Raw genomic sequence first — 12,198 nt, 5'->3', positions numbered from 1 at the left:
ACATGAGGTTAGACTAAAACATTTTAAATGACAAGAAGTAATTTGCGTTCTTCATAGAGTGGTCTCTCAGGCTGTCCCTGAAACATGGGTTTTCTCTATGGATGACAGGGCTTTTGCTTTTCATGCCCCAAAATTGTATAATTCTCTTCCATCTGACATTAGGGAAATACCTGGGTATTTTTAAATTCAGTCTAAAAACGTTTTATTTTATTTTAGGCTTTTAATTGACTTTATTGTTGCTTTTGTGTGTTTATTATGGATGTTTTTAATTTGCAGTTGTTGTTTTTCTTCACCGCGCTTTGAGAAAGCTACTTTTAAAGGCGCTATATAAAACAAAGTTTTTATTTTAATAATACTAATAATAATAAGTTTATAGGTATTTCTAAAATAAATATCTAAAAACATTGAGGGAATTAGAGTGCGAGAAATATATATATATATATATAATTGAATATTACATTACAGAGTTATGAATAAACACATTTAAAAAGTAAAAATGCCTTTTGAGATTTGTTTTTATGCAAGGTTACAAAATTACTAAAATCTTTTTTACTGTACATCAAAATGTTAATTTAATCCTAATTTCTAATCCTAATTTCACTTAATGTGAAAGGCACGCATGTTTAAAACCAGGCGAAATGGAAAAGATATATAATGTTGGCAATAAGAAAAACAAGCAGCAGCAATTTACATTTTTTATATCAGTGCTCACTAAATTATAACTCCATAAAAAGAGCATAATAATAATAATAATAATTCATAAAATAATTCCCATTTTAATTCCACATTGGGGACCAAACCTAGTATGAATAGTACAGAGAATGTAATAGTTGCAAATCTGTTGAAAGGTTGCCATCAGACTTGAAATGCAGGGGCAAGTCTGGCTGCAGTGTTACGCCTGGCAACTCGACAGCGATCACTGTGCCCACTACATGTTACTTCATCAATTCAGAACAGGACTTCATTTCTATTCCAACAACGAATCTTTCATTAAAGATAAAATCCATTTTGGCTGAGTGGAGCGGTCTAATTAAAAATCCCACAAAACATTAGAATGGCCAAAAGTGGCACCACATGCTGGCTTTCAATATGTTGAAAAGCTAAAAACAAAAACAGCAGTAATGAAATGTATAAATGTAAATATAAATGATGAGAGAAACATAACGGTCCTTATATACAAGTGAAAGACATTAGGTCTGACTGTTTGTGCATTGTAGTGCTGTTGTAATTTACCTCGTCTGTCTGGTCCACCGTGAGCGCAGAGGAAGATCTTCTGCACACAGTCAGGTGGTGGCAGGGGTAGCTGATTCCACTGACGGCCAGAGTCATCTGCACAATCACAAAACAGCTTTATTAGACATTTTAAAGCAGTGGATCTCAATCTGAATCTCAGTTTTGACTTCAAGGCCCCTTTATTGTCCACAACAATATTTGAATATTGATGTATATTTGTTATAACAATAACCCAATACTAGAAATATCTTCTTTTTTGTTGTTGTTTTAGCTTATTTTAATGTTTGTTTTGTCTTATTTTAAATAATCCCCCTGGTTGAGAAACACCATTTTATAGTGTTATTTTTACAACCTTTTCAAATATATATTTATATTATTATTTGTAGGACAGGACAAAACATAAGAGGACAACACCATTTTCGTCGCATGTTGAAAGTAACACGCATTGTTGTTCATGAAAAGACGTCATTGCTAACTTTTATGAAGTTCATTTTGGTATTGGAACATCGTAAGGATGTGCCAATGATGACAGAATTTTTGGGTGAACTATTCCTTTAAGACGTCTTTTCCCAGTAAAGTTTGCACAGACTGATATTCATCTAAGCAGGGTTTCTCTGGTTCGGGATAGAGGTTCTGTATGCTTGGCACTCTAAAGAGCATCCCATGCAGCATGCGGTGAGCTACTGGTGAAGGCCTGAGTACCTCATTAACTCTCAGGCTAGAGTGGAAATGTCAGCAGCACTCCACACTACAGGGACTCATTACAGACCAGCCCCATACACACACACACACACACACACACACACACACACCTCCCTGGAGCGACAGCATAGAGCTCTATTCTCTCGATTCTTACCTGACATTCCCAATTACACACTATAATCACTGTCTGTTTTTACATATTAATTTCAGATACCTAAATTACCATAGCACTCTATACTTCAAATCAAGAGTAAAGGAAATCATATTTGTACTACTTAACCAGGCAGGTAGCAATAAAGACAAGAAACTAAAAGTAAAAGAAGACAGAGAAAGATGGATACCTGACTGCAGGGGGCTTTGATACTTTGAACACTTTGAGGTGCTTTTAAGAGATTTTTGTTTTGATTTGAGGAATACTTATCACAAGAATTTATACTTTCTACTTAAACAGTTTATCAACTCTTCAATTTCTGATATACAGATGAATGGCTTGATTAAGTTGGATTCTAAAGAAATGGCACCCAACAACACCATTACACCACTGTGTTCACAGATAAAGTAAATTACTTAAAGTAGTGTTTTCATAAATTACTCAACTTTTTAAACAACAGCTGACAATTCTTAGAAAACATGTTGCAATTTAAGCTAAAAAATATATATTTAAGCCCAAAACAAAGATAAAAATGTATTTATGACCATTTAGATGGCAAAACAACTTCAGATAAAATGGATGAAAAAAACAAACAGATTTTCATAACCGCAATTATTATAATAATAATAATAATTGAACATTTAAACAAAAATTATCAGCTGTAAAATATGACAATATCTCTGATCTGTAATTTTACTCAATACAATACAGCACTCAATAGTGCTGCTTGATCAGGCATCAGTTACAAAGCTATGACTTTAACAACAAAAAAAATCATTAAAAAATAGCTGCCATGGCCTAGCCATTACAACATATACATTTAAAATAATGGCGGCACATAATTTACTGATTTTTTTCTTTTTTGAAACGATTTCTACAAAAAGAAATGAACAAACTGAAGACATACCAAAACTGATGTCACGTCTTAGTATTGATTAACAGACATAACAGATTAGGTTTAAAGAAGCTTTGGTTTAAGATACCATAATATCATAATGCAACTCAGAGAGGATTTCAGAGTGTCAAGTACTTTAACAGGCCGCTAACTCCCCCAAAACACACAAACACACAACACACTTTCTCTCTTTTTGTGATGGCCCACACAGAGAGAAGAATCACAGATAGTGTTTCTCTTCTACAAGGACTAATTAAAGACAGACTGCCTGTACAGGGAGACAATGTACATTACTGTTGGGTAACACAATCAAGAAAACGGTCCAAAAATAGGACATGTTCTTTTTGCAGGAGTATCAGAATATCAAAAGCCAAAATTTCAGAAGAAATCACAAGGAAGAGTGCATGCAAAGTCATATTTTATTATTCCATAACTGTTTTCACCATCTGTCTGACCTAAAATACTGTACCTTTAATACATCTATATGTAAATGACCTATGTTATGCAAACCTTTGTGTACCAGCACACTGTTGATCGTCAGGTTGGTCAAGTTGCCTAATACTGAATTGATGTTGATATCTAAACATGGACAGTTAATTTAAAAGGATAGCTCACACAAAAATCTAAAATTGTGTCACCATTTATCTGTTGTTTTAAACCTGTATGACTTCTATGGAACAGGAAAAAAAATTATTTTGAAAGTCACTGAGGTAAAAACAACCCTGGATAACACCCCAATAACTCATTGATTAGACAAAAAAACATATCTATACAGTATAAAGTCGTAACATTTTTGGAAATACATGACGTGAACTAATTATGACAGTTTTTATTTCTGGGCGAACTATCCCTTTAATGTGCTCATCATGACTATGATGATATCAGAAATAATGTGTTTTTCTAGATTTCTTCTCATAAATGGCCAGGGCTGTAAATGCTACAGTACATCTATGGTAAATGACCCCTTTATCTCAAAACAAACAATGTAAATCCTGCTTTACATGATATATCCCATTTAACACTTGAAGAAAGATAGAATTAGGGCACTTAAAGTCTCAGGTAAGTGGTAAAACATCAATGTTCTGACCCCATCGCCTAACGGTATGAGTATGCCTGGTTGCATATGTGTGTGCATGTCAGAGCCGCAGGCTACAGGGGAGAGGTCACCCCCTCATCTTTCCACACCTCCCTCTCCACCGCCAAACAAAGAACTAAATCCTCCTCTTTTGGACCCCTTTCATTAACACTTGCATTAAAGCCCCTAGCACTGAGCACCATGCAAAAGAGGAATTCCATTTCTCCTTCTCTGTTCTGTTCTCGTCTAAGAAGAATTCTCCTTCCCTGTCTACCATTAACTAAACATATTTCTCTTTTTCTTCTCGTCTTGGTTGTTTTCAGCTATTTGTTGTCGTTCTTCATCTTTCAGGCTGTGAAGGAGATAATTACTGCTGACAGCTGCTCTAGTCGTCCGAGAGCCCCAAGCTGCACCTTGTGCCTGCCTTCTTTGATAGTTGAGGACAAGAGAGCTACAGAGCGCGAAAAAAAGCAGGAGTGTGGAGTCCAGAAAAGAAAAGAAAAACAAGAAGCCCCACCCTAAACACCTGTTGGACCCTTTCAGGTTAGGGTTTGAAGAGGTGTCAGTCTTGATTAAGATCTAGGGTCAAATACAGTGTTCAAAAAGCCCAGTGAACCTTTCAGAACTAAGCCCTTCGAGAAAAAAAAAAGAAGAAAAAGTGTGAATAGGCTAGGGCGATGTTTTTCACCTGTTTAAGGTGTAATCTGTAACTGCTACGATTTGCCAGATGTCAGTGGCAGAACACAGCAAATGCATCTTACAATAATTTTATTATATAGGTCCAGAATCTATAATTCTATAACTAATAGGTCCAGAGAGTCAAGAAAATACACTTTGAGATAATGCCTCCCAAAAAAAAACTTTAGTGTGTATATATATATATATATATATATATATATATAAAATGTTTAGTTATAGTTTCAAAAATTTGTTTCCAAATTCTACCTGCAATGCAAATTGAAGAACTGATCTGACAGGGAAAAGTGTTTACTACAACAGACCAAACATTACAGATCCATTTCCTCTGCATACGACAGAACACGACTACCTGCTGTTAAATACAACACCGGGATAGTCAGCAAGGTGTTGATCTAAACATGTAAAGCGTGATTTATGTCAGACGGCCCCAGTGAGGGACAGGGAGTGTAGATTGACGGTTGTTGAAGACAGAGTTGGCGGTTCTGAAGACAGTTGATTGGCAATATAAGAGTGTATATACACCTCTCCTCGGAAGAACTTCACCTGCAGACAGCAATCTCTCAAGGGGCTCTGTACGGGCTTAGAGCTGAGCCTCGTCGCTACGGCAACCAACGGGCCCAATAAGCCGCCTCCACAGGTCTGTGACGCTGAAAGCCCATAACAGCCGTGGGCCACGGAGACCCTCAGAGAGCAGCAGCAGTAATACATTAGCAAACATCAAGAAACACTGGATAAATGTCAGCAATTAAGGGGGAAAAGACTCTAATAAGGACGTTCCAGAAGTTGTCAATCATTCCCATAGGTGCTGCACGAGGTTGGCAGTGAAATATGAAAAGAGCTCAAAAGAGTTTTGGCTCAGGATGTGTGTGTGAGAGAGAGAGAACTGAGCGGTGGGAAATGGACCAATTAGAAGCCTAAATTAAGAGAACAAATAAAATAAATAAGAACATGAGCTACTATTATTACTAATAGCAGCAGCAAAAGGAACAGTGCACAGACGATTAATCCTGAATACAATTAAAAAATAAATTCTTATTACTTCCTTAAAAAAAGGCATGGAATAAAACTAGTCAATAATAAAACAAAGTGATGAACTGGCATTATTTACTTTGCAGACAGAAAATAAACCTTCAGAAATCTCCAGAATATTACACTAGGAAACAACAAAAAAAATGTGCTCACATAGTACAGCCAAAGTTTGGGCAGAAAACATACCAAAGTTTGGGCGGTTAATGCCAAACACAGCCTGCAAACAGCAGTCCTCCAGTGGCCTGCCATATGAAGAAGCCTGTGTCAGCCCCTCAAACACACCACACACATCCAGACTACACCCACTCAAACAAACAAGGGCTAAAACATGACTATGGTAAACAGCCTCCTTTGAATTTACAGACACTGCATAGGGACGTCAAGACAACCGCTAAGATCCACCCACAGATTCAAAGGCATAAGAAGGTACGCTGATTTTTACATTGTAATCCCTTTCTCCCGAGAGACAAATTTGCAATGCTAATTGTAAATCCAGTTAAAATGGCTGCACTGTTTAAATGTTAACTGGTTAAACAGTTTCACTGCATAAATGGATCAAAATCAAATCATATTTTGTTCATCTGACTCCCTGACAGTAATACAAAACATGTATACAGAAGATGCACTGAGAGCCATCTGAAACAGATAAATATATTAAGCTCAATCCATTTCGACAGTACAAGCAAAAAAAAAAAAAAAAAAAACTGTCACTGGCTCCTTCAAAACCAATATGCTTAAAAACTCAGTCGGTGAAATGTAAACTGACTACAGATTAGTTTTCTATTTTTCTCCCTTATGAGGTGGAACAGAGTGCAGAGAGACTCGCTGTATATGAGCAAGCGAAGGGTAATGAAAGCACAGAAGAGCAGGCATTGACTCAGACTGCTGGTAAATGTATTTCTAAGCCTGGGCTGTCATGTTTATTGGTACAAATCCCGGGAGATGAGGGAAGGTTAATGAGATACGCGCAAAAAAATGGCCTGCCTGCCATGCAAGAGCTTTGCATCTAATGCACAGCTAGCCATTTCAATAAGGGCAGGGGACCATTATTAAGACTGCCGCTTTAATAATACGTCCCTCCCTATAAGCCAAGACGAGTTGAGGTGGAAAGCTGGTCCGTGGCCAAGTGCACGACGACCACACATAACCAATCACTTCTAGGGCATTAACAGTTTAATGTGCCTTAAAGAGTATTCATGAGCAGTGCCCTCTTTATCAAAAAACAAGTTTGTGGGTTGAGGTCTTCAGTGAGTGCACTTCAACCCTGAAGTGGCCCGACTCAAGTGGGCAGTCTGTGGTGAGAGGGTGTAATTCAGTGACCTTGTGTCTGTTGTGCTTTTCGCTAAAGGACGAAACGATCTCTCCAACCGCCCTTTTAACAATATGAGCTAAATGCAACGGGGTGAGATACATGAGCCTTACAAGTGCACACTGAAAAAAAAAAACAATGCAGTCATTGTAAAAGAGCTCTGTGAAACTACTCATAAAGCTACTGACAATGAGGTCAGAGTCTTTTGTTATGGTACTCTCAAATACTAAGTAGTCATGGGGTTTTATGTTTTATAATGTTCTTTAAATAGTGGTCACAAAAACCATATAAATAGCTTCAGAAAAAAATTAAATGGCTTCTCATTCATAAAGTGTGTGTGTGGGGGGGGGGGGGGGGTTCACCACCTGAAACAAACAGTGCTCAAAAAACATGTTTGTTCATCAGGACACTCCCTTTGAAACAACACTTTAGCTCAATTAGGCACCTAACACCAAATCAGGACACAATGACAAGCATAGACCTAAGAAACACATTACTCTTTCATGGTTAAAACACAAGGGCAATGTCCATGCTTAACTGATCAGAAGCACAAGGATAAGTACAATGATCAGTGATAAGTAAAGAGAAAGTTCCCATGGTTATTGTATGGATGATTATCATGGATGTCTAAGCTGGGAGGTGGGGTTCCACAGGGTTCGGTGTTAGGGCCCTCTCTGATCACTGTGAACGAGTCGTGCTGAAAGGCTGGGAGCACGGAACAGGGCGAGAAAGGTCACTGACCCCCCACTACATGAGCTGTAATGTCCACACAGGGAGGACAAGGGAGAGGAGCTGCTCTGTGACATCTTAATTAGTACCAACATCTTACTTTCACATCGGGTGATGCTACAGAACCACTACAGAACCACTACAGAAAAGCTGAGATGACCGCCAAACTCTGCTTTCTTACAATGCATGCTAACTAAGGCACAATTTTTACCAAGTAATTTGTCATTTTAAAATGAAAGCAAAATGTCTGTATGAAGCAACAATTATAACCAAGTAGAACATACTTGAAGTTAATAGATTTTGGGCCAATGAGATTTTACTGTGGGCCGGGCTACCCGGTGACCAAAAAGAATATCTGCCGCTGGTCTTTCTTTGTGGTCGTGTCTGGTCAGGACAAAAACTCAGTTCAATATGACACTTTTACTTTTGTTGGTAATTATTCTGATTTTACAACTTATTCTTTATATAATAGAATATATTATATCGAGAGAGGAAAAAAAATCATACCGAGTCGTCTGAGGCAGAGGCAGGCCAGCCGTCCCACTGTTGATGCCGCACAGGGATATTTGTCAGGTCTGAAATGTTCCTTTTCACCTGAGATATAAACAGACAAAAAGATCAGACAACAGATACACGAATACAACACTAATTAATACATTCAAATTAATTTGAAAAACTCTAGCAGAAACATTTCTTTAGACATTTTCAGTACACAATGGGAGGGAGAAAAGGCAAGTAGCGGAAAAAAGAGCTCCGTGTTCTCAAAATTCCACAGATGCCTGTCCTAATGCCCAATGCTAACAGCCCTTCACTAGAAAAATGGACAGTATTTCCCTTCTGCCATTCACCCCCATGTAACTGCACTTATTAACATTGCATGTATTTAAACAGTTGACGCTGGCCCCTGCTCCTACACCGCTGTTGGTTTAAAGCCCAACGCCAGGCTGATGTGCGGAGGATGGGGGTGATCAAAGCGGGCGTTGCCCAGAGCTGGAAGGGCCGCAGATTCTAGTGCATTATCCCCAGAGAATGCACTACCCCGCGGCGCTAGATACAGAGGCAGAGAAAACTAGCCATTGTGGCAGAAAGCCCTCCTAGCGCATGGCCAAATCCCACCGCCAGCGCACTGAGTGGACATGTATCCTCTGCCAGACTGAGGACTCGTGCCCACAGAGGCAGAAACGATGGGCGCAAGATGCTTGTGAAAACAAAGGCCATGAAGCAGGGTTGAAAGAAATAGGGTTAACAATTCATTAGCAGATACAATCATAACCTTTATGTTGAAATATGAATATTTATGAATGCAATAATACAGAGGTTCTCAACTGGTGGGTTGAGACCCAAAATGTATCAGGGTACTGATAGTGCCTTTGACAGGAGGGGGAAAAACTACGCTAATGCAAATAATGAATTTAATCAATGCGAAATGCATTTTAAAAATAGTAATAATGATAACTACTTGTAATGGTTTATTATATAAATTTTTTAAGACATTTAGATACCAAAATGATCAAAACTCCTATTTATCCCATGCACATTGTTGGATTCATGCAGTTCATGATAATATTAATATATTAACTTGTAATGTTTGATTATAAAGATATTTTTGTTTACTTTTGGTACTGGTGATGTCCAAATGTAAAATCTGTGTCCTGAAGCAAGCAAAACCAGTTAAGAACCACTGTCTGCATTAATTTATAGACGCTTTTTAAAAGGATGCAAAGATGATTAAAGGTTTTTCAGACAGACAGATTTTTTTTTTAATGTTTCAATAATACAGATGTGTAAAGAACCATGGATAAAGTCAGTTTCCAGTCCATTTTGGTCAGGCAAAAACTCAAAGGGAAACAAATTTAGATATTGACAACAACACCTCGGCCGGCTGAAGTCGGAGACTGCACCATCTCACACAATCAAACATCCTCGAGCCCACACACTGGGCTGTGCGTTTTTCTTATTGAAGCGAGCAAGGGTCAGCTGGGTTGGCCAATGTTATTACAGAGTGTAATATCTGTGTTTGACCAGAGGGCTACAGGGATTTGGCCGCCCAGTCCTGACCGGCAGGCTGCCGTAAACACTGGCTCTTGGCTGTAATGAACCATTTAGGGTCAAATGGCACCGTAGCCCAAGAGAAAGTAACGGCATCACCAAGAACCAGGCAGAAGCATTTAGCTGCTATAACAAATCGTCCCTCTGCGAGAATCTGATATTTCACCACTTTACTTCATTGGGTCTTTTTATGAGCACTGCCCTACTGTCAATACACCTATACCCCTCTGTACTTCAGCCAGACTTCATCCCATCTTGACAAACATGCAACGAGAAGCTATTCACAGTTATTTGACTTCAAAACAGATTTAGCTATATTGGAAGGTAGAGATGTGAACATTCTTGGCGCATAAGAAAAGAAAATAGCAAATAAAACCACAAACACAAACCTGTCAACGAATAAAGGTGGTATAAAAGTTAATTTATCAGAGATGGCTGGTTGGGTGAGGGGCTCTTTCTGCAACTACTGTGAATTATAATTGACTTACGAGAAGAAAGCCCCATACTGCTGCAATATTCACAAACACAAGTGTCATTACCTATTCATGAGCTACGAATTCCTCCTCTTAGCAGTCAGGGGTCTGCAAATTAAAGCCAACATTACCCAACTAAATGAGAAAAAATATATACACGGAGAGGATAAACAAACAAATCCAGCGAATAACAAGTTTATTTACCACTGATTTCTAAGAGAAAGTAAAGAGAGTTTGAAGATGTTCAGTAACGGCTGACATTTGTTCTGTCTTGCCCAAACCGCTGCCCATAAGGAACAAAGAGATTTGATTAAATAACGAAGGAAAAGACTCAGTCCTATTAAATCCAGTTCCGCTGACATTTCATTTTAAATGTCACAATAGAGTTTTTAGCATCAGGGAACAGACTTCTATTGTGAAAAGGAGGAGGGAAAAAAGCAGATAATGTTGACATTATATCAGAAAATGCGGGAAGATCTCATGGATAAAGACATTTCAGCTGCCGGGATTATATACTTAAGGACTGCATGTAACAGCGCCTTTCATTTAAAAAGGTTTTCTTTTATATATTCTCCAGTGTGGTTGTCATATAAGACAGATATTATATATCACCTATAGAACAAACATTTCCATGGTGTAGATGAAATATACATTTTACACGGTGATAGTAGATGGACTGCACAAAATAAACAGAGTTAAATAATAGCATTTGAGACACAAAAAAATTGAAAAGGCATCTGTGTATTGCTGTCCCCTTACTGACAGAACCTAAACTGCAAAGTTAAATTTAAAGATGTATGTTCATTCATATATATATATATATATATATGTATATATATGTATATATATATATGTATATATATATATATATATATGTATATGTGTATGTATATGTGTATGTATGTATGTATATATATATATATATATATATATATATATATATATATATATATATATATATATATATATATATATGTATATGTGTATGTATGTATGTATGTATGTATATATATATTTTTTTTTTGTGTGTGTATATATACACACACATATATACACACACACACACACATATACATATATATATATACATATATATACATACATACATACATACATACATACATATATATATATATATATATGAATGAACATAAATCTTTAAATTTAACTTTGCAGTTATATACATATATACACACACACACACGCATACACACACATTACACTGAACTGTGCAATCTTGAACTAGCAATTAAACAGTGGCAGTTTTGTGCATCTGGCAGATAATGTTAAATAGTATTGTTAAATTCAATAATGTTATTAATATCTTTATATAAAAGACAAAAAGATTGGTCCAAGAGCTTGACAAAAAAAAAAATCTTTCAAAATTAAATGACTTGGACGTCAATAAACACGTACGCGCTCTCAGACAAACATGCGCACACACACGCACATTAATGATCCAATCTTTCTAAATGCCAAGTACTGGTAATCCTTGGCTGGAGAGAAATCAAAGAGAAGAAAAGGTTGCCATTAAACAGTCACAAGCTCTTCAGCACCAGATGCCTTTCATTCACACTCTTTTACTCTCCATCCTTCTTTTCTTCCTCTGCGTTCATCTCTCCAGCTGCGGAGAGAAACGCTGTGGGGCCGGCAAAAATCCCTGGGACGAGTCGTCTGGTCACGGACGGCAGAGCCCTATCGGACGGCCCTATTCTCCCCACCACTTTCCTGACAAACATTTGCTCTGAGGCTTAAGCGCAGCCCCAAACTCGGTTTGGGAATGCCAATCAGAAGAGGAGAGCAGGGCCCGGGGCCGAATAGTGGAAGGGTACGTTCCCTGGGAGCCTGGAGGCA

General features: G+C 37.7%; 1 protein-coding gene across 2 annotated transcripts in view; it reads right to left on the bottom strand.

The window, feature by feature from the left end:
- The window catches only part of faf1 (Fas (TNFRSF6) associated factor 1), a 75,344-nt gene that overhangs the window by 30,927 nt on the left and 32,219 nt on the right, over positions 1-12,198 (bottom strand). For both annotated transcript variants that reach the window (XM_084390233.1, XM_084390232.1), the window contains exons 8-9: positions 8,330-8,416; positions 1,234-1,329 (exon numbers count right to left, since the gene is read on the bottom strand). In XM_084390233.1, the coding sequence (XP_084246359.1) occupies positions 1,234-1,329; positions 8,330-8,416 (183 nt within the window). The remainder of the gene's footprint in view (positions 1-1,233; positions 1,330-8,329; positions 8,417-12,198) is intronic.

The sequence above is a fragment of the Rutilus rutilus genome (assembly GCF_951802725.1).
Source record: "Rutilus rutilus genome assembly, chromosome: 19".
NCBI classification, from domain to species: domain Eukaryota; kingdom Metazoa; phylum Chordata; class Actinopteri; order Cypriniformes; family Leuciscidae; genus Rutilus; species Rutilus rutilus.
The sequence above is the reverse complement of the archived record's forward strand: the minus strand, read 5'-3'. Positions and strand labels throughout refer to the sequence as shown.